General features: G+C 40.0%; 1 protein-coding gene across 14 annotated transcripts in view; it reads left to right on the plus strand.

Moving 5' to 3' along the window:
• KMT2C (lysine methyltransferase 2C) overlaps positions 1-23502 on the plus strand; it is a 203808-nt gene that overhangs the window by 65197 nt on the left and 115109 nt on the right. For all 14 annotated transcript variants that reach the window (XM_054193123.1, XM_054193120.1, XM_054193122.1 and 11 more), the window contains 3 exons: positions 11942-12148; positions 14879-15018; positions 16633-16742. In XM_054193123.1, coding sequence (XP_054049098.1) covers positions 11942-12148; positions 14879-15018; positions 16633-16742 — 457 coding nt within the window. The remainder of the gene's footprint in view (positions 1-11941; positions 12149-14878; positions 15019-16632; positions 16743-23502) is intronic.

Here is a 23502-nt window from a genome sequence, read left to right on the forward strand (position 1 = left end):
GTTTTGAAGCTGATTTACAAATTAATCATACTCATCAGCTTAATCCTTTTTTTTTTTTTGTTAAGCTTTTCTGTTTCTATTTTATGGAATAAGTAACTTAATCCAGTGGAAATGTTTATATATTTAGAAATAAATAGGTATGTGGGACATAGGAGAATTATGGGAGTATGTTATAACAGGCACTGCAGACATTGCCTAGAACACAGAAAAGAACGAAAGCCCCCACCAGAAGTAGAGGCAGGTGTGGGTGGAGCTACTTTTGTATCACTTTTTTCATAATTGAGTATAAGGCAATTCAGGGTTTTTCTCTTCAGTAGTGAAGATAAAGGAGTTAGAGAAGCACGGGACACAGGGCATAAAATGAAGTCTTGTCCGTGAAATAATGAAATAATTTGCTACTGAAAAATAGTGATTTTAATGTAGTAGGATATATCAGAACTAGGTTGGGGATTTCAGTAGCTGAGACATTAGCCAAAGCTTGGCTTGTGTGCTCTTTTCCTCTGAATCCTCCTGAGACTGAGGCTAAATTAAGAATGTTAAAGAGAAAAGCGAGATAGAAGATGGTCAATCCCTGAGCTGGGATGTAGGAGTCCAAGAGAACTATTAACTGCAAATGGGATTGGGGTGGGGAATTTAACAACAGATTTAGGACTGGTGCTCAGAAAGCAATGTGCTAAAAAGCTATTAAAATAAATAGTATCTGAGCCATACGAGGGTAGGGAGGCTGGAGGGGGTGAGGCGTGTGTGTGCTCAGAAGGAATGAGTGAATTATTGACCACATGTGGGGAGGGGCAATAACGTCAAGCAAAGATAAACTATCAAGCCTGGCAGTGGTAAAAGTAATGCTGCCAGCTCTTATATATCATGAGCGTCATAGGTTTTGGAGCCTTTTCCTTTGGTTGTGCCTTTTTTCTTTTTATAAGCCTTGTGAGAAGCTTCTGTCAGCGCAGGACTTATGGCTGAGTGGAATCCAGCTTCTTCGAAAGGAATCTGCTCCCTTGGTTGGTGCTGCCTGCAGAGAGCAGGGGAAGAGCAGCCCATGAGGCGGGCAAGCAGCCAGAAACCGGCTGCCATTTACAGCAGAGCCCACTTCCACCTTCCTCCTCTGTTTCCCACATTGTCAACTCCAAGCATTAAAAGCTAAGGAGAATGGCCTAGAAACACAATTTCGTAGAAGAACAAAACACCTTTTGATTAATTGTACTTTCCATCTACTTCCAGAGACTGTAAATTGCATTAATTGCATCACTTTGCCATAATCGTGAAGACAGAACATTTTTAAAATAAACAAAAGCTGAGATTCTCACACAGCTTTTTTGATTTTGGTACTTTGGTCTGCTAAATATCTGCTCTGTGAGACTGTCGCTGAAACTACAAAAAAGCCCTGGCAGCACACCTTCCTGCTTTCCTGCTTCACTTGTAATTGGACAAAGCACATAATTTTCATTCCAGACCAATTGCACTGTTCCCCCTTATTTTGTTGTTGCTGCTAAGATCAAATTTGGAGTCTGGAGATGGAGGGCTGGGGTGCTTTATTCCATCGAAAAGAAGTGGTTGGTGAACATCTGTTGATTTTTGTGAACAAAGAAAATAGTGAAAAAGTAGCAGTGAACTTCTTCATCTTTGTTCCTTATCTTTTGCTGTTTAATCTTCAAAGAAAGTGCATTACAAAACTTGTTACACTCAGTGGAAAAAGAAATTGTGGAGTGGCGGAGAGATTAGATAATCTGGACAGAATAACGCAGCAGTGATGGAAGGAGAAGCTAGATCTTTAGGCAGGAGGGAGTTAGATAAAATATTTAATATTAAAAATATGTTTAAAAAACTGTTAAAATTGCAAAGTCAAGCACATATTTTAGGAGATAGCAGTATTAAGATTAATTTTGAAACTCTGATTATTTCTTTTCATGCACATGTATTATTATACAGTTTGTAGTTTTACAGGAGTGTTTTTCTACAAGAATTGTTTCTGTGGAGAACGGACCTTATGCACAAAACAGGGCACTTGAAATCATTGCAGAGCTTTGTGTTTACGCTTTCAGATCTAGATCCACGTAAGTGAGGGTGGAACAGTTGCCCAGAGAAGCTGTCAATGCCCCATCCCTGGAAGTGTCCAAGACCAGGTTGGACGGGGCTTTGAGCAACCTGGTCTCATCGGAGGTGCCCCTGCTCATGGCAGGGGGTTGGAACTATATGATCTTTAAGGTCCCTTCCAACCTAAACCAGTCTATGATTCTGTGATTTATAGTATCTTCCTCTGAAGTCGGTGATTGAATTCTGCATCTGCAAAGTGGAGACAGCATTCCTTCGTGTTGCAAAAATAAAATATGTAATTAATAGTGAAATTCTATTTTAGCGTTATATCAATGACCAGTCCAGCCCAGACTGAAATGACTAATTTGGCTTGCCAGGCACCATTTGAATGTTGTCAGTAGGTGAAGACTAAGACCACACACTGGAAAATGAGAAAAAAGTTAAATACGTACTGATTGTCCATCCTGTCTCTTCATACATTGACCTGGGAAATGGTCTCAAGAAGAACTTTATGACGGATCATTGTTAAAGCAACAGATTCATAGGGCAGGAAAGGACCTTTAGAAGTCATCTAGTTCACCTCCTTCCCCAAAGCAGATATCTACAGCTATCATTCCTGACAGAAGTTTACATAAACTGCTCTTAAATCTTCCAATAATAAAAGCTCCAGATCTTCCCAAAACAGTCCCTTTCAATCTCTTCTTTGTTTTTACCGTTGGAAACACGTTCCTTACATCTAACCCACACTCTCCTCATTCTGGGTTTATCCCATTACTACTTGTACCATCTGCCAAGGATAAGGAAGGACAGATTTGTGTGAAAGGCTCTCGGTTTATTTCCCCAGCATGCTTTGCCTCATAACAGAAATCCCAAATTTGTTCAGACTTTCTTTGTAGATGGTGTTTCCTTGAGCTCTGATTCTTCTCACTGTTTTGAGTTCTCTCCAGATGGTCCCCATCTTTCTTGAAGCACAGAAGGCGTATTGCACAAATGGGGCCCAAGAGAGGTTTCACAGGCAGCCTGAATCCTGCCTTTCTTTTAGGTTGAACAATTGACATTGTGACCATAATGTGTTTAATGCTCTCATGTAGAACTTGCGCCTCGTGGGATCTGACATCCTTGAGCAATGACATTCATGATGGGGTCTGTAAGTTGCACGGACCTTTGCTCCTTGAATTAATCCGTTACGAAAAATGGTCTGACCACGGAAACCATATTTAGCAATCTCTCCTGCCCTGTGTGAGCAGGTGCTCCAGGTCTCTGGAATCCCACTCTTGACTTCTCATGGATGTTTTTAGGCAGTTTTTCTGTCTCTCTCCCAGCCTACCAAGGCTGGTTGTCTCCACCTGGGTCTGTCCTGCTGCTTACGTGCAGCTGTCCTGCCACTGATGGGCAGCAAGCCCAGCGCTGGTAGGTCGGGTCTGCTGAATGGACAGATTTTCTTTCCTCTGAGAGGTGGCGGTCAGACAGAAACATCCCATGGGCAGGATTTCAGTCTGTCGGACCGTGCTGAAGTCTAGCGGTCTGTCAGGCCATGCTGAAGGACTGACAGCAGTACTGGTTACACAGTGTCCCCATGTAGACCAAGCTCAGAAGTGGATGGAATGCGGCTTTGTCAGGGGATTGCATAGATACACATTAATTGCAGGCGATGGTAAGAGTGTGGGATCTTTAGTTCTTTTCCAGTGTTGAGTGAATACAGTGTCTTGTCTCGTTTCTTCCAAATGTCACCTTTTGTGGTGTTTTTTCACCTCCGGCTTTCTTTGTCAGACTCTTGTCTTTTTTCATGTTGTTGACCACTCGTACTATTCTCATTCTCTTTACCTTTCTAATCCTGGTCTCTGCTCATCAGTTCTAATCATTGTTTCAGTCTCCACTCAGTTGTGGTTTCTTCTTTTTTGGCTCTTCACCTGATCTGTGTTTTCCTTCCCTCCATCTCCAGTGGCTCCCAGACAGGTGTTTGTGACATGATATTTAACCTCACCCCCTTCTCCATTTTGTTGTCAGCTGGGTCTGCGTTCTCTTCCTGCTTCCGTAGGCTTTCTGTGGGATCTGTATTATTCCCCACAGTCAATTGTCCTGTTTCTCCATCACTTTCCATTTCCCTCACACAGCAGTCCCTCTGCTGTGCCCTGCCCGTTCATTCATCATTCCTTCCTCTGCTTCCAGTTCAAAGCTGATTGAAAGTACAGGCAACTTAAACAACAAAATCTGGACTCCCAGCATCCCGAAGCCATAGTTGCAGAGATGATCTAACCTTTGTGGGAAGAATGTTCCTTCACGGGGTAAGGATGGTGCACAGGACTCTGCTTGCACATAGGGACTGAGAATGGACATGAATGAAGAGAGAATTTTTGAGCTTGGAGCTCCGATGGGCTAAAGCTTTGCTTGAGCACATGGGATCTACTTGGTGAGGTTAGACACATTTGGAGAAACGAGTTTGGAGTAATTTTCATGGGGTTACAAAAAGTATCTCTGTAACTTCAAAAATTAATGCAGTAAGACTTAAAATGTTTCACAGAGCAGCAGAAAGGTTGATCAAAGACGTGGAGTAGCTTCCTATGGGGAACAGTTAAGTAAGCCAGGACCCTCCAGTCTGTAAGAGAGATTGGAGGAGAAAGGTAAGAGGCTTTCAAAATCATAGGTGGCGTGGAGAGGGTGGCTGTATATTGGCTGTTGAGTTTCTTTTAATGCAAGCAGTTGAGAGTCATCAAATGAAACTTTTAAGGGTTAAATGCAAAATAGAAGGAGGTGGTTCTTTGCACAGCAGATAGCTGTCTAGAGCGACGTGGAAATCCTTGCCAAAGGATGCCGTGGATTACTAAAAATTTATGTGAGGTCAAGAGCAGACTGGGAAAGTTCATGAAAGAGAAAGTGAGAATTACTGAATATATAGGAATCACAGCTGATAGGAGGAACTGAAAGTACTAGGAGGCACGGGTAGTATCATATGTTTGCCCTGCTCTTTAATATCCCCTCTGCATCTGCTCAGCCTGTTTCTAACACTGAGCGCACGGGGCTGGATGAACCTTTAATCTGACCCAGAACAGTTTTGATTAAAGAGCCCCACTCTGTTGTATTTAATCTCTTCTGTAAACGTACTTTCAAAGAAAAAATACAAAGTTTGAGTTATGCAGAACAGCCTGTTTTTCCATTCCTTAATGGGACTGAACAATTTTGAGGAAACTTTCTTGAAAAACTGCTTTTTAAAGCCAACTTGGTATATGTTAAATTTCAGTAATTTTCAGGTAGTAAGACCCTACATACTGTTCATGTGAAGTTGCCTCCTAAGAGGTGCTGCCACCTCTGTGAGGTTTGTGTGGGTCTGGTGTGATCTGTGTTGATTTGCCAAGAGAGGGAATTTGGCTTGAACAGCCAATGCTTTCTGGGCACAAAGGCACACCGAAGATCCAGGCCACAGCACTTCCTATTCTTCGGGGTTTATCACTCAGAGGTTAAATAACCTCTTGAATTTGCCTGAAGTATCGCCTTTCAGGTATGCTCACAGTTACATTCTACACGGGGCTTTTGTTTGAGAGTAACAGTCACTTCCATTGGACATTAAAGAATGGTTTCTAGATGGTCTCAGGGTAGACATCTAAATTAATTTTATTCAGCACAGGCATTCTGGTAACCTCTCCTGCATTTAGGATATGTAAAATCCTAACTGAGCTTTAAACATTTGTTTAAATGAAAGCTGACACATATTGATGGTGAACAAGAGCATATTTTCATGTTTTTTAAATTTTAAAATGTTGGTAAAAAGTGTTGGTTTAGTAGCGGTGTTTGCAGGATAATATTTTCTTTCTTTCAAGTGAGAAGAGTATCATTAAGTTGATTATACGGCTGTAGAACTCCCAACTGTGCCGGTTTGAAAAAATCGAAAAGCAATTATTGTCTAATGCAGTTTAATTGCTTTACGCAAACTTAAAGTATTAAAATTCTTCACCTGAAGTTCATATGAACTGCCTCCCACCCTCCTTTTTTTAAAGGAATTGTGCTGCATAAGTTAAATTCTCCTTTCAAAACCAGCTCTGTGTAATAGTGTCAAACCACTTCAAAATTTCAGGTTGTTCTGTGATTCAGTTTCCTATTGGAAGGAGAACACTTTGCATATCAAACGCTTAAATCTAGCTTGCAGCTGAGAACTTTGGCATCTTTCTTTTTGTGGTATCTCCATGTTGCACTTTTCATCCTTCTCTGTCCTTACTATCATTCACTCAGAAGGGTGATCTATTGGGTCGTTAACGCTGTATCAGCGTGACGTTATGCCTCGTCTAATGAGTTTTCTTTGGTAGTTTCTTTTCAAACTTCTTCATTATTGAAGTCGAGATATTTACAGGATATTTAGATGAAGCTGAAAAGCTTAGTCTAAAACCCTGAGTTTTAGAATAACTTCACCTCTGTGAATATCTCACATATATTAGATCTCGCACTGATACAAACCCCTGGTGTTGTTTTAAGCCAGAAATCTTTTTTTTACTTTAAGTGCAGCTTGTGAGCCCTGGTTTGAATTTACATAAACGATGCAATGGTGCATCTTCACTAAGGAGGAAAACAATTTACTCTTTAAATAACACAACATAAAATGAGAGTGAAAGCAAAGTAGTTTTGTGCATTGGCACAACTTGGCATAGCTAAATAAACAGTAGGTCCCCTGTAGCGTTTAATTCAGCCTTTTAACATATGTTACAACTACTAACAGCGTTAGGTGGGAGAAGAATTCTCAAGGCCAATACTCATCAGTCTGCTTCGGTACTCAGTACAAACGATGCTCTGAAGTTCTGTTTTGCTTCCAAATATTCCATTTCATTGTGCTGAGCTTAATTTTAATTGTGAAAAATAGATGTTAAAAACATTTTAAATTTCTGTAACACCTTTGCCAACCCAAACCAAGGTTTTACGCTTGTCGGTTTCACCTTTCAAAAATGCTAAAGTGTGTGTGGAAAAGATATCCTGAAGGCATTTCCAGACACTGAGGAAGATTATTGCCTAATTCCTTTAAAAACAAACAAACTCACAGCAAAAATCAAATGATACCCTCTTCACCTTCTTTTTCAACCCAAAGCATGACTGAAATACGTTTACTTTTCTGCTTTCCAATTATTTTTTTTTAAACTTTAATGCAGTCATTATCATGACAAATGGCAGTAGTGATCATCTGTAACTTAGTATTTAATATTAAGGCTATAGGTAGTGGATCTTGGAATTGCTGTGCCTGGGGTTTTCTCAGGTACAATCCATTGCCTTTTCCTGTTTAAACAGCAACAATGACCTCTGCTTTTAATGAGATTGATTGGAAAGGTGAACACACAGTAAGACTTTTTTGATAATGGGTGTCCCACAGTAGGCTGGGAGGGATTTGAGAACAGGTAAGAGGAGAGCATCTCCTGAGCTGAATCTGTGAGATTCTATTTTTCCTGCTGTTGACCGCTTCTGTTCATCTCTGTGGGATGCTTGGATTCCCCTGTGCGTGTTCTCCTGAAAGAAGGGGACCTTTAACACCTCTCTGCAGAACAGGCAGCCGCAGGATTTTCTTTAGTCTGCCTCCTTCACCATTTAGTAGTAATAGGGCTGTATAACTTCAAGTGTCTTACCGATGGACATGCTCAACATAGATCGCTTGCTGTCTTCCTTGGCATTCGGTTGTACGGGGATCCTGGAGACACAGAAGGGAGGTTTTCCTATGAAAATGAGGAAGGGACATTTATTCCCTCAGCTGTATACACAGAGTTGTGGGTGGATGGCAGTGCCCTGTATCGTTGCAGGCTGTCGTGTCTTCTACCCAGGTATGAAAAATAGGCAGGAGAGTGAGAGGTCACATCTGATACTGTTGAGGGTCACACAAACGCACGTGGACCAATCTGACGATTTCCACCAGCTGCACAGCACGCTGCTCGTGCAGACACAAGTGCAGATCTGTGAGATACGGGACACCGCACAAACAAAACATGTTTACATAGTCTGCACATCTGCTTACTATCAAGGAGCCTTGGCTGACACAGGATACCCCAGTGCCATTTCCCAACTCAGAAGGATCCAGGAGGGGCTTGTGCTTACTCTTGGGAGTGGAACTACAGTGGCACTCGGTGTGCTTGAAGTGTTGGTAATCCTGATGCTCAGCCTTAATTCTGGTAAAAACGGTTTGGGGAACTGTCAATTTTACCTTAGTTCTCTGATGAGTATCTGCAAACAAACCAGAAGATGTGTCTCCTCCTCTGGTTGTAATTTAATATTGTGCAATTAGTTGCCCAATACCGCATGTGTTGAAATGTACCCCTTTCAACAGGAAAGTCTGTGTTTTAGGATGAGTCCTAATGACTGTGTGTCATTGGTCAAGTAGAGGAAATAGTGACTGTTCTTCTCCCTTCCTCCAGGATTAACTGGCTGGAGGGCATTTTGTTTTCCTCTGTCGGAATGTGGACTGTGGAGGACTGTAGCATCTTAGATTCTTGTCAGGGGGTTGAGTAAATTCTTTTTGAGGAAGAGACACAACTCGATGAAATAAGAAGTGGTAGAAGATGACGGCAGAGTGCTGAGATCAACATGCTTCCTGTTAGAGAGGGCATCTCTCTAACAAGATCCAAGTCTGGGTCTCCTCTCGTGGCTTGGTAGGAACAGACATTAGCTTCAGACATTATTAGCCTTATTGCCTCTTACTGCATCCCCTATACCCAGTTTTATGTCTGGTTAGTTCTGAACATATTTTTTCCTCTGCATTATGTATTAAAATTCGTGTGTGTACAGATGTATGAAATCCTTTGGGATGAGGTGAAGTTTATAAGCACCTACTGGTAATAAACCACCTGTGGAATTTTAAACCTATATAAGAAGGTAGCATTTGTTCTGGGGAAATTTAGGAATTAAGCTGAAATTACAAATAACAAGAATTTATACTTTGGTTTGGAGCATCATAGGTATATCTGAAATGGAGTATTGGTGAGCTTTCTCTTTCTTTTTCTCCTTAGTAGCTTATAAAAAGATACGTGACGCATCGTCTCTTGCTTGTTATCCCATTTTGAATTAGCCTGTTCTGAAAATATGCTAATTACAATAACAGATCTAGGATTTGATCTTAAGAGTTGCCAGTATCTCAGTTTCGTTACCTTCAATATGAGAGCTCTTCTTGCATCACAGATTTAGATCCTCTAATTGCATATTGACATATGGAAAGTAGATTTGTAAGTACTTTTTGCAATCCTCAGATGATAGGAATAAAAAACTCTACCTTCTGCCCATACAGATGTAACTTTAAAATATTTACTGAGCACTTAAACCTAAAAGACTAACGTGATGGAACTGGCCACTTTGTAGTGCGTGACAAATCAGCAATGGGACATGTTGGGATGCAGAGGACCATGGCTTTCCTGCAGAGGGTCTCTCTAGCATCCCGATGCGAGGCAGGGCATGCTTGTTTCTAGGTATTTGGATGCCTGAAAAGTTTGAAGCCCCTCTGCTTAGCCTTCCATGAAAGCGTGAAACCCTTTTTTTTTTCCCCTTCTATCATCCCTCCCCCTCTATCTCAGCCCCGCAGTCTCTTGGCTTTGGTCTGCTGCTCCTGGCTTTTACTTCTGCCGCTATGATTTTATGATCTGTGTGTTCACAAACCTTTAGCAAAAAGTTCCCGCAGCCCCCTCCCCGTGGCGAACGCGCGGCGCTCGCTTCAGCTGCAGTCCCCAGCTTTGGTGGAGCAGGAGCAGTAGCACCAATCGTATGATTCTCGACAGCTTCACAGCTGTCCCCACGACACGGCAGAGTAACTGTGAAACTCCCTGCTCCCCTTGTGTCACTGCAGTCGACCTGCAGAAAGCCACAGCTGGAAGCTGGGATTCAGGAGCTGCCTTACAGGCTCCAGAAATATCTGCTCTACCCCTGTATTCCTCCTTCACTAAAAGTTAGTTGTTTAGGGTTTTTTAAATTACTGTTTCGTATTTCTCTTTGATAAACCTTAACATTATTGCATATTTACTACAACTTCACTTTAAGGAGCTTTAGTCGTAATTATCCTCGAGTCTTTTAATGAGCAGTGATAGTCTGTCCTAACAGGATGTGTGAATAATTATTTATTCCACTGTGGATAATCTTGTGTTTGTAACTAGTGTAATTTATGTACCACGGTGCTGCCTGTTTAAATCTCTTAAGTCTCCTCACAAGTCTCTCTGGTCTCAACTAGCATAAATAGCTTTGCTTTCCCTTCCCTTCTTACCAACCCCGGCTGCGAGGCCAGATCAGGTTTCGCTGTAGTCTGGTGGTTATATTCACTGACAAACAAATAATCATTTATTTGTTGCTCTATCACATTGAGAACTAGCTTATAAAATACATATATGTACTGTTAATTTATCTCCATTCTTCTGCTAGATTTATCCATGCTTTCTCTGGATGTTTTTATGTTCAGGCACCTTTTCCTAAAGATTTTTGGAACGTGTCAGACATCTCCCATCAGCTCCGGGGGTTGTGCTGGCTGACGCTGGTCCTGTGCTTGGGCAGGATCAGTGAGGGATTCGCGACTGAGGCCACGAGTGTGAGGACGAGTGTTTCCTAACAGCACTAGGATTTTTTTCCTAGTGTTGCTCTATGGTGAGGGCAAAAAGACCCATTCCAGAGTATGTTAAAACAAATTTAAGGGGCTTTGTTGGATTCTCAGTATCTTCTGTTCTGATCTGGAACCTTCCTTGCCTACTTTCACCTCTTTCTGTTGCTGCTCTTGCCTCACCCAGCTGACAAGCACGGGCACCCTGGATTTTCCCCCCCATAATTTAGTGAATATTATACAGGAGTTTAGCCTTAAGTTTTTTTCTTCCTCTCATCTTACCTCCCTCCACTCAGCCCCCCACTACAGAGCGCCCCAAACCCAAACGTGCCACCTTGCAGATGCACTGAAATCTATTTAAATGGGAGCAAAGCCTCCATCCGAGCGCCTCATTCCCTGAGGCATCTTTTTGGGGTCTTAAGGGCATAAATATGAAGAAAACAGAATTGCTCATTTAAGCATAAAAAAAATGTGTTAAATGGCCTTCCTTTAATGCAAGCTGCATTAGTTGCAGAAGTTCACATTTTAAGTTTGTGGATATGTTTATTATAGAAATATTTTTCAGTCGCTTCCATATGATGTGACACAAGGAGTGCTGTCAGAGCTGTCATTTCAATGCTGTCGCGATGTTATGCATGTTAAAAACATAATCGCAAATGGTACAGGGATATTCTAGCGGTCACAGTTCTGTAAATATAAATTTCCTCTAGTAAAACTTGTAGGTGTTGTTTTGTTTTTAAATATTAAAGTAAATGAGGATATTTGGATTTGTGTATTCTCATGCCCTGATATTTGTGACGGTAACCATTGCTGTGATTTTTCTTATTCTTCCATTTTTTTTCCATGTTTCATTCAACCTTTTGGTGTATAATATTTGCACATTGTGTTACACAAAAGGTGTATGTGCTTACAGAAAGGTTTATGTACAATAATGTTGTGTTCAAAAAGGCAGAGCTTTGCCTTTTCTGTGATGGCAAGGCTGAGTTTTTTTTAATGGGTGTGAGGTGTTAATTAAGTTCTTCCTCCCATTCTTGGATTTTTTTTGTTCTGTTTTCTGCCGCCTTTTAGCAAGCATTTGTGTAGAGATACAGAATTTTTGAATAAAAAGGTTGTATTAATCATTTCATTATTATATGTGGGGTTTTCTTTTTGTTTTGTTAATCATGCACTTTTGTAAACAAAAAATTCTTTTAATGCAACTTTACATCAGCTGGAAATAGTGTTCCTGAATACTGAATTCTGATACCTGACAGCACTTGGGAGCTTTTATTGTTTTGTTATAGAGGGTTAAATTGGCATGAAAGTTGCTCTTTGATGGTGTATCCTCTGCTGTTTTCCCCCCCAAAAAAGTAGTAATTTTCTTCTCTTTCACAGTGAACAACTCTGCGCCTTTTGTTACTGCGGAGAACGGAGCTCATTAGGACAAGGAGACTTAAAACAATTCAGTCCAACTCCTGGGTATGTTATCCCATGGAAAAACCAGCCTTTAAATAAGAGTGAAGCCAGCGACAGCACCGATGGAGCTTGTGAGAGAACTCCAAGGCAAAACTCAGTGCCGCGCAAACAAAGAGGACAGAAGAAGTAAGTCCGTTCTACAATAAATATATATTCTTTTTTTTCCCCCATGAAGTTCAGGAAGCATCTTTACAGATGGAATAAGCAAATAACCTGTATTTGTGAAAATGCTGTTCATTAATACTAGTCATTTTTCGGGGGGGGGAAAATACCCCAACTGTAAGCAGTATAGGAATAGCTCTCTTCGGCTTCTTAAAGACTGGTTGGTAAAGACCCTCCAGCAAGAATCTTGACTCTGTAAGAAGACAGAAAAGAAACATGGTTGTTGTAAAGCACAGACGCGCTTGCGAGGTTGAAGTATGCACAGGAGTTAGAAGATAAGTGACTTCTGATGCTCCATGTGCTTTGTAGACAGGAGTGACTGGAAGGCTCTGCCCATCCAGTTGAAGCTTTTCCCCTCGCCCTCCACAGCCAGCTCCCACCATGGCGACAGTGTTGTTGCGGGCACACAGGCCCTATTTCTGGCCCTTCAGAAGGGGGTTCCATGGCAGGTTTCTTCTCGGGGTGGGTTCAGCCCTCGGAAAGGCCGCGGCGGCCCGAGTCCTCTCGCGTTGGTTCCACCATTGATGAACTGAAAAACGGCAGGAACATACACAGCTCCGCGGTGACGTTTCCTTCAGTATATGGTGTGTCTGGCGGTGGCACTTAAGACCGATGGGGAGAAGAGCGTTTCTAAATCCCTCGGAGTTTTCCCCTGGCTGTAGAGATCCTGTCACGGTGGGCCTGGTTAGACACGGTTTCGTTCGGCGGCTGCCTGCGCACATGGGGATTGCCGAGCTCGGGAGCAGGGCGGCGGGGGGCCGCGGGCGCCCGTCGGGGCCGGGCCGGGCCTTGCCGCGCTGGAGGCCGGGGATTGGCTGCGGGCGCGGGGCCGCCGCCAGCCCGCGGGGCCCGGCCGGGGGAGCGGAACAATGACGGGGGCGGCGGCCGCGCCCGCCCCTGAGGCGGAGCCGCCTGAGGGGCCCCGCCGGGCTGGGGCGCGCCGCTGCCCGTCAGCTCTGACCGAAACACACCCCAGAACGTTTAATTGCAGATTAAATTGGGACGGTCGTTAAATTGGATCGGTTTGATCCTGTGAGAAATATTTTTTTTTAATATTGAAACTGCCATGTCCAATTGGGATTTAGTTCTTTTTTCTTAACGTTCCTTTAAACTCCTGTGTCTTGAGTAGGAGTTTAATGGTAGAGGGAGCACCACTGGACGTGGGCAGTGTCCAGGAACCAGCTTTGTTCGTCAGAATAAGTTAACTTAATGCTTTGTTCATCAGAATAGGTTAATTTAATGCTTTGCTAAGGGGAGTCTTAATGTCAATAGTGGCGGGGGTGGGGGGGGGGGAAGGGTATTGCTGTTCAGCTTCTGTCATGACATGGGTCATGAGGATATCATGTAAAAAGTCAAAAGCTTTTGCACTTTCTCTGGAAGTGCAAGAGGGATGTTACTTCCCCCCCCCCACACACAAGCTAAGGTTTTTTTTCATGTAGTTGTTGAAGTGGAGCGCATGTAGTTTTCAAGAAGGCAAAATTATTGCAGGGTAAAATTCCAGGGTTTATTTCTTGTCTTATTGGTGGTACAGCATCTTTTTTTTTTTTTTTTTCTTCTTTAGAGGTTATAAGCAGAAGAGCAGTCGGGAAAGAGAGGTGGTTTTGTGCTGTCTCAACTCTAGAGAAGTAACAGCAAATGCACACATTGGAGTTATTAATTGGGGAGAAAAGTGATGTTTAAAGAACCATAATAGAAAGCACAACACCTCCTTTGCTACCAACCGGTTAAGCATCAGAGGACGTCAGGACCCCTTTATCAGTAACCCTACTGCACAGCCTTGGGTGTCCGAGATACAGTTTTTTGCTTGTGAGAAATAAAGGAGGAGGAGTCATTGCTTCTGTTTTATTAATGGATTAATCTGAGTTTTATTAATTGGTTTCTGTTGGTATTAGAATTTGGGGAACAAATTAATAAGGTTATAAACTAGATCCTCCCCTGTCAGCACAATACAGCAGTCTTTATATATCACTTATCACTGCTTTTTTCAATTCCCCCCCTACTTCTTTCTTCCTGTCCTCATCCCCTCCCTTCCACCCCTCTCCTCCTCTTTTTTTTTTTAAACATCTTGGTGGCATTGGATAAAGGTATGTATTTCCAAGCAGCTTTTTTACTCCTAGCCTTTTTTTCTACCTCCCCCCCACAGCTGCTGGATTTTATCCAGGCACCTGACCTCCAGCCCTGGCCGTCTCCTTTGGGGGTACCCTCAGTGCTGTGCCCTGGACCAGCTGTTCAGACTGCAGGGAGAGAGAGGGCCATGCGAAAGCTGCAGCTGATGCTCGCCACTTACACCTCTCTCTTTTCTTCCTTCTACATCTCCTGTTCCCCAGAGTAACACAGACTGCTTGCTCTTACCTAACTCTCCATTCCTAGGAGTGGCCAAGTTTTAATATCAAACAGAAGGGGACTTTAAAAAAGTGTGTGTCCTGAAGAAATGGAAGAGAGCAGGCTGGGGAGAGGGGCATTTCAGCAAGCACTTTTTTTGGTCTATTGAGTAGCAGCTTTAACTTTGTTATTGGGAAAAATGTTGGGCTAAAGTATGAGGAAGAAAGATATCGTTAATGTTGATTGATATTTTATCATGTTTAGAAAAAATTATATTCACTTTCCCTGAGTTTTGGATCATTTACAAGTGTCTAGCTAATTGAACAAAGATCGTGGTCACTTCTAAGTTTGTTTTTCTGTTCCCTGATACAGATCTCGATCGAGTATAGCATCATGTACAAGTGTAAGCACCCAAACTGCTTCTGATGATCAGGTTGTCAAATTCTGGGATGAACTCAGTTTAGTTGGCTTACCAGACGACATTGATGTTCAAGCCTTATTTGAGCCAACAGGTAAGATATGTTGCAGTCCTCCTTTTTTTCCTGTTCAGTAGTAGTAGAGTAGCTACAACGACAGCGAGTGAAGTTTTTCAGCTGTTGGTTTTCTGTGCTCTGGTGTTTGTCAAGTGATTGATGATGCATTCATAGCTCTTGCCAGTATTACCTGGTGGTTTTGTTTAGTCTTCTCTTCAAGTACTGGACAGAATTCTCGTCAGCTTTGTATGGGGAAATATTTGTAATCTGCCAGTGTTCAGGTAGTAATATCTTCAGTGTCATTATTCTATTTTGGGGGAGAAAAGGAAAAAGAAATGAGACACAGTTTAATATAATTGTTGAAGTCTTAATCCCGTAGCCTTAGCTAATCTCCTGCTGATAATGCAGGGTTATTGGAAATAATGGAAGGGAAGATTTAAAAGAGCAATATTGATAGAACAATAGAGGCATAATACACTTGCATGTTTCCAGTACCTGCAGATTTTCTGTCAGAAAACTGTCTGGTTTGTCATCTGCTCTTTCATTTTAATGGAACTTTTCTTTTTACTCAGTTATGAATTACTTTTTCGGAAAGCATCTATGCCCAAATGCTCTGCCAGTAGTCCACTCACATATTTTGCCTCAAAAATAGAAATACATTTGTGCAATAATATAGATGTCATTCTTTCATGACTGTGTAAATTCGTTTCAAAGTCTATTTAAAAATAAAATTTAGTGGTGTGTTTTAAATATTTATACCATAGTATGTCTTGATCAATCTAAACTTTTTAAAGTTGCTATTATTATTTGTAGTTGGCTGTTCCCAAGCCCTTACAGAGATTTTGGGAGGAGATTTTTTTGTTGCTGAATGATTAAGTTGACCAAGTACCTAATTTCAGAAGCTAATGTAAAGCATAATTTTGAATCCAGTATAAAGCTGTCACAGAATTCCTTTGGAAGTATGCATCATTTACATTGTTTTCCCCAAAATTGAATTAGAAATTTCTTTTGAGATACCTGTTAAATTCTGTACATTCTGAATTTTTTTGTTATGTAGATAAACATTTTAATTATATCTCTATAATGCGTGTGTTGTATTGACACAGTTTTCTTAGTTATTTACATGGTGTTTCTGTTCATGCTGTATTTTGAGCTTTTACAAGTTTTGTGTAGAATTCTAAAGCATCACATGAGCATTTTCTACATTAGCACACAGATCTGCATCTGGTCCTTGGGAATTGTAAGTTAAGAGTACTGTAGTGTTATCTACAGTGGAATACAAGATCAAATTTAACTCTGTGTGTCTCACAAACATTGCATATAGAATCATAAAGTCATAGAATCATATACACCCCACTGTTATGATTATATGATCAGGCATCTGAAAATTAGAAACAGATATACAGAATGTGCTGAAATGAAGAGGAAGGTGTGTTAAGTAGCCAAAAAATTGCAGTATATTTAGTGTCTGATAGTAACTGCAATTTAGTGTATAATAATAAAGATATTAAACATTGCAACAAGAAATACGGGAGGAAGAGAGACTGTTCATTTTATCTGGCAAGTATTTACTATAGAACTAAGTTCCATGCTTACAGGAAGCGCTCGACAGAGTCGGACAACCAAAGCTCTTTTTCTGTCATCATGCATTAGGTCATTGCTGGGCTCATCACCGCTGTGCGGAGTGGTCATTGGGAGTCTGCCAGACGGAAGAGCAGCTATCGGTGAACGTGGACAAAGCTGTTGTCTCAGGGAGCACAGAAGTGAGTAAAAAGACTTGAACGCTCAATCCAGTAAGAAAACAGGGTGTGGGGTTAAAAAAAGGACAGTAAACTAATGCAATACAAGGTATGACAAAAAATATCCACATTCAGATCTCTTGAGTTCACATTTATAATAAGGTTTCTTTGGACAGGTCTTCATGATAAAATCTATTGTTGCAGTTCATTAAAAAGGCTTATGGCGTTGCATGGAATGTATCGTTTAATCAGTTCTGAGGTAACGAGGATGTGGGAAGTACCCAACTGACCAAAACAAAATACAGACAAAAGAAAACTTGAGTTCAAATTAGCAAGTGACCTGCTAGGTAGAGGAAGTAATTCTTTTGCCAGTTTGTATTCTGAAATTATATGACTCTCAATTACTTTCATACCAGTTTCAAAAAGCAAGTTAGTATAGGAAACTAGTGTTTACCACAAAGCCTATGTTGTTACTTTAAATATTGATAGAAATACATATATAAATATTTAGTCTTCTGATTTGACATGGTAATGTATTTGGAAAAGTAGATACCTTTTGCAAAGGACAGACTCCTTCTGGTGTCATATTCTGATATTTGAAATGATGAAGAGACCTATTTCACATTACTTCTACCATGTGTAGCTATAGTTTTGGGTCTTTTTTGGTCTTACTTAATCATGTTTTGTAGATTATTTTAATAATTTTATTTTTTTCTGTATTAATCAGCCATGCTATCAAAAAAATCTGTGCAATTTTTGCTGGTTTTCCCATGATCATGCTTACGCTTATTTTTACATGATTCGGAAAGTTTTTCATACATTATATTAAAATAAAAGATGATGCAGAAGATAAAAGTAAATGTTCTCCATTGTCTGGACTAAAAAGCTGCTTTAAATCAGTCTTTCAATACAAGCCATATAATACAGCTTTCCTTGTGCTTTCTACTTCTACTCATATTGAATAAATGCTTTGCTTTGAATAATTTAATTGATTTACGTGTATCTGCTTTCAAAATAAAGGACTATTCAGAATGAATGAACTTGTCAGTATGAAGTTCTAAATGAGCTTGAAGATGTTAAAGCATTTGTGTGTGTGTGTGTGTATGTGTAAAAAAAAAAATTAGAAAAAGAATTGAAAGAACATCCAAAATTGGTTAGTTTTTTTTTTTTTTTTAAATCTCCCTGCTGAAAAGTTTTTGTCTCCTTGTTTTTGGCTGATGATGGTGGCTTGTAGTCATTTTGTGATCAGCTCATTCCCATCTGTAGTCATTTTCATTATAATACTTTGGTTTCTAATGGAAATCCTTGCTGCAGTGTTCAAGCTTGTATTTTGCTCTATTGAATTTCATCCTGTTTCCAGTATTTCAGTTCTGTTGCTTTCGATATGGTTTATAATGCACATATTTAAATACGAATTCTTTCAGAATCCCACATCTCTCTGGTGTGATAGATTCCATTTCAGCCGTGTCTTTTCATGTGCTGCTCTGTAGCTTCTCTACTAATTTTTTCAAATTTTGCAAATAATTTTTAGATACCCCTGTTGCACATGTTTCTGTGCAACGCAGAGAAATGAGAGAAACTTGAATCGAGTTCCATTCTGCATATTTTCTATTCAGTCTTTGCTGAGACCATTGAGAAACTTTATTTGCTTTAATACAGCAGTCAGCCAGGAAAGAAGGATGTTGTTCTGGTTATTCTCTTTTATCTTTCTTGTGAGATCCCCAGGGAGAGCAAAGTAAGAGCGCAACTGTGATTGTCTGATTCTAGAGGAGTAGCTAGAGAAAATGGGACATCTTTATCCCACAATCATACCAGGGAAGTTTTTACTGGTTTGGTGGGGTTTTTTTTGGTTGGTTGGTGATTTTTTTTTTTTTTTTTTTTTTTTTTTTTTTTTTTTACCTCCAAGAAATAAGGAGTGAACTCTTCTGTAGTTCTGTGTTCCTGACCATGGAGCAGCAATGTGGGGGTTGCTCAAAGAGTTTGTGCATAACTGGTTGGGAGCCCAAGTAATCCTGTATTTCCTTGTGTCCAGGCTGTAGTGCTTGGTAATAATTTTTCACTGCTTTTTAACTTGTCATTAAGGTAAAGAAGGCACAAAAAGTGTAAGGTGCTGGTTATCCTATGTGATAGTGGAAAATTTAGTTTAAGGGAAGAAATTTTCTGTGTGTGAGGTATTTTGAAAAGTTTTGAATGACAGCTATAGCAATTAATTTAATGTATGTTTTTGTGTTTACAGCTGCTTTTGCTTAATTTTTGCTAAAATTTTGGGCTTCTTTCTAATGTGATGTTACTGCATTTAAAAAATAAAGTTTCTGTTTAAATGGTCTGAATGCTGTTGTCAATGCAGATGCAAGTATGTGCTCAGGGCATACAGAAAAATAGTTTCAATAAAAAACAAGCTGTATGCTATTTCCTCTGCTTGCCACCAAATTGGCTTTGGGGTTTTTTGTTGTTGTTTGCTTGGTTGGGGATTTCTGTCTTCTTGGAAATCCTTCTGGCATGACATGGGTTTATGATGTGGTCTGCAGCATTTGACATCTTTCCTTAGCTAGGAAGGTGCATTTTCTTTTCCTTATGTTCATGTACAGATTAATTTTTGACATGTAACAAATTTTTTCTTGATAGTGTAGTCCATTAGTTTAGGTCTTTTAATTTGTGGAGAGCGTTTTGGGGCTGTTCTTACCTCGAAGGTCTCTCTAGTTTGTAAGTTACATTCATGTTTCTCGTTAGTTAGGCTGCCTATTGTTTGCAAATCTGTTTTAACTGGATATGACAGTGTTTCTTATTACTCTGTTTACCAGTTGAGATGTCCATTTGGCTTCACTGAACTTGTGATTGCGTTAATAAAGCTTGTGTAGACATATTTCATTGACCTGTTCCAAAGTGTGTAGGTTAGTTCATGTTGGTTTTCTTCTTAGCCCATATTTGCTGAAAGTTTAAAATACAGTACTACAGAGATCCCAGTGCCTGTGCATGTTTCACTAAATATCCTGCTTAGCGTGTCTGTCTTCTGCAGTTTGTTTTTTTAGTTCACTTATTTTGAAGGCCTTGCAATTTATTTAGTGAGACATCCGACCAATTTGTTACACATCTTTGTGTCTAGACATAGGTGGGTTCTTTGACTTTCTTTGGAAGTCTTGGTTTTGGCTCTCTTTAATGTTAATGAGTGCACATACATACATCTGTATATATGAGGTGTTTGAAATCTTGCGCATCATTTTGTTTTATAACAACTGACAAACGCTGGAATATACAGTTAAGTTTATGGTAGTAGAAGTGCTCTAGCCCTTATGGACTGTATAGGTGACTCATTTCATCTCACTGCTTGTCTTGTTTACCTCGCTTATCTCAGTGAGTGAGAATCATGAATTTTCTCAGAACCACTTTCTGAAGTTTAAAAAGTCGTAAGGAAGAACTGGTGATCCGGGTGACAAGCATAGTGTCAGAACTTTTCTGAAGGCAACTCTTAAGAATTCACATTCGTCTCTGGAGCTTGTGCAGTACGTAAGTCAGAGTGCAGTACGTAAGTTAGAGAGCTTGAACACCCAGACGTGGCAGCTATTTCCCCCACTATTTTGATAGGTTTTCATGGGATTTTGGAGTAATTTTGTTTGAAGCTTTGAAAGAAAATAACTCGTTGGAATATAGGCAGGGGAGACAAAACTTCCAGTGGTTTGCTTGATCCAAAACTTAACTAAGTGGCTTATAATTCCTAAGAGCTCTACTCAGTACATGAAAGTTACCATAGTAAAGAAGCTGTCATATTGTCAGCTTTATGAAGGATAGACTTTTATCAGTAAGGTGTTTCTACAGATATTTGTGGTAAAATGCAAAGGTGGTATGAAGTAAAAAAAAAATAAGCAAAGGAAAATGATTAAATAGAAATCAAGAGTTTTTGCTGAAAAAAAAAATATGTGGTCAAGCAGTTTTCTGCTTTTTCTTGTATTTCTGGCTTCAGTCTTACGGTTTCTTAACTATGCTGCTTTTTGATATTTGGAAGGGTGAACTTACTGGCATTACCATTTAAAATGCAGGCCTTTAGGGTTTGCATCTGCTCAGCTTTCAAGAAGAGAGGTTTCTGAAATATTTTCAGGTATTTTTAAATACTGCTATATAATTATATTTTCCTTGTTTATTTTACATTATATATTGAGTAGGTGGCTGTTTCTCTGCAGTCAGCTAAGGAAATAGTAATGCTTACTACTTGTCCAGTCATAGCTCTTCTGTGTGTGCTACAGAGTCCCAAATAAGGTGGGCTGCTTTTTCTCCCCAGTAATGTAAGTAGCTCAATTCAAGAAGTGAATTTAAGGAAGACTTGGTAGATAATGTGTTTGAACCACTTCTGAACAAACTGCGCGCAAGAAAGGGATGCAGTGGTAACTTTCCCAGCCAGCTTTTCCTTCTGGCAAGATGTAGAAAGCAGTTTACGAGTCTGGGAGAATTTGTGAAGGACACTGAAGTCAAAGAAAACAGTATTGGTGGAAACCAAGGAGGTTCCTATCTACTTAAAGACTGAAAAGGGGAAACGTGATACTAGTGAAGTGTTTAAAGCAGTCATTCCAAAATATTATACTACTCTCCATTTTATAAAACGTAGGTTTCTGTTTGCTTTGAAATTCTGTATAGCTTTGTGCAGATTTATCTACTTCCCACTTTTAATTTTTCCAGTAATCATCAAGTGTTTCTTCAGGACCAAGACTCTTGCAGCCAGACAGCTGAAAAACTGATGTCATCTTCTCTCACCCATCCATTTTTTTTAGTTAATCAGGGCAGCGTCTTCTCTCTGTACAAGGCAGCTGTTTTCAACTCCTGCTGAGTTTCTGCAGGCTGTGTTTGGCATGTTATCATTGCTGAGAACTGTAGGAGTTGTTGCTTTGCATAGAGGCAAGCTAATCAATGGTATCTTGCCTTGTTCCAGACTCAAAACGATCTGCTGTTTTGACACTCCTCTCTCCTGTAAGCCCTTTTCACACGGTAACGCAGTCTTGAAATTTTTTTTTTTAAGGCAGCTTCCCTTAAATTCTGTCACCAGAGGCAAGAGATTGCGCTGTTTGTAGATGCTTCCAAGTTGGGGCAATGTTACAAGGTTTGCATATTAAATACCTCACTCAAATTGTTTCTTAAAGCCCTTTCCTTCTTCTCTTTTTAATTCCTCGCTCAAGATTGGAGTTTAGCATATGCTTACCAAGCTAAACCATAAAGAAATAAGTTCAGGGGAAAGTTGGGAACCATTTAAAAAACTTACGGTTTTTTTTGGAAGTGTTTGTCCATATTTTAAATGTATATACACACCTTAGCCTTAGTACCCTTCTCATCTTGTTGAGACTTATCCATGTTTTTAGTGGTATGTGTGTATGTTTACTTGTGCTGCTTTAAGTTGAAAACCGGTTTGGCTAAATTGATACTTCCTTTTGTTGTTCCTCGTATCTAAAGATAAGCATTGACAGCTTTATATACCATTAACTTCATATACTGTGGACAATTCGTCCCCATTTAGCATTTTTTCAGCTAGTTTTATTTTATGTCAGCATAAAATGTGTGTGAAAAATGGTTTAGATTGACAGAATCCTGAAGATAAGGCTTCATGTATGCCTCAACCTAGCTGAACAGAACATCTAGCAATGCTTTTTTTTTCTTTTTTTTTGAAATAGGGTGCAGGATTTGCAGTTCCTTGATGCTCTAAAAGCTCTTTTCTTCCTTTTTCATTATTGTAAGAGCTAGTAATTCTTAAAGCCAGGGAAAAACGCATAAAGAACGTCATCTATAATAATTTATACCAGTTCTGGGCAGAGTCCTCTGCCCATTTTTCTCAGAGAAGCTTTGTAACGTGATACTGAAAGAGCAGTTCTGGTATTCAGAAGTTCCTCTCCCAACTCTTGAGTTTTTTATGGTACTTTTGCACGCACAAGGCACTTGGCTTTTCTTCATCTCCCTTCACTGCAGCTTGGGAGTGACTACCTGGCTGCTCTATTGGACCGGCTTCTGATTTTATCTTACCAAGGCTTTTTTTTCCTGTAGTTGCTTTTGTCTTGCAACTGAGGAAGGAAGTACTGAAGGAAATATTCTTCAAAAATAGCATTTTACTTTTTTTAAAGGTTGCTGTTCTCTTAGAGAACTCCAGTACAGAAAGTGCTAGAGAACGAATGTCTTATCAAGAAGACACTTCAAGATGCTGTTGGTCAACTTAGTAGTTTCATTCAGTTCCTAGTATGTTTTAGAAAACGTGTAACAGTTCAACAGTGGGGGCCATGAGGTATTTCAGTTTTCATTAATTTCCTTCTTATTATTTTGAGATTTGTAGCCGTTTCCCTGCTGCTGCTGATAATCTTTGTACTTCAGGGAAAGACATATTGACTAAGAGTACAGCTTTGGTAACATTTTAACACTGTAAATTATCTTCTATGAATTACTGTGTTTCAGAACAGTTTGGATTTTGGTCACCTAAAGCCAGATCATTTGTGTCTTGGAGAACGTGAATCAGACTGTTCTTACAGCTTGTTAATGACATCAGAACCACCGTGTCAATTATTTTATAACTGTACTTTCCAAGTTCTGCAAAGCAGCCATGATATCTTAGAATTATCATAGTTGGTTTTGATTTACTACATGTAATTCTTCTGGAACACCTTTGTACACCATAAATGATGTCAGCTTTGGTAGATCTGTTTGGTTCAAGAGCTGCCGTGGGACCTGTACGTGTGTCCAGTTTTTTGCAGGTCCAGCAATTTAAGAACAGATTTTTGCCTAGTTAGTAAGATTTACAACTTAATTCTCATTAGTATTG

The sequence above is a fragment of the Rissa tridactyla genome, chromosome 2, assembly GCF_028500815.1.
Source record: "Rissa tridactyla isolate bRisTri1 chromosome 2, bRisTri1.patW.cur.20221130, whole genome shotgun sequence".
NCBI classification, from domain to species: Eukaryota; Metazoa; Chordata; class Aves; order Charadriiformes; family Laridae; genus Rissa; species Rissa tridactyla.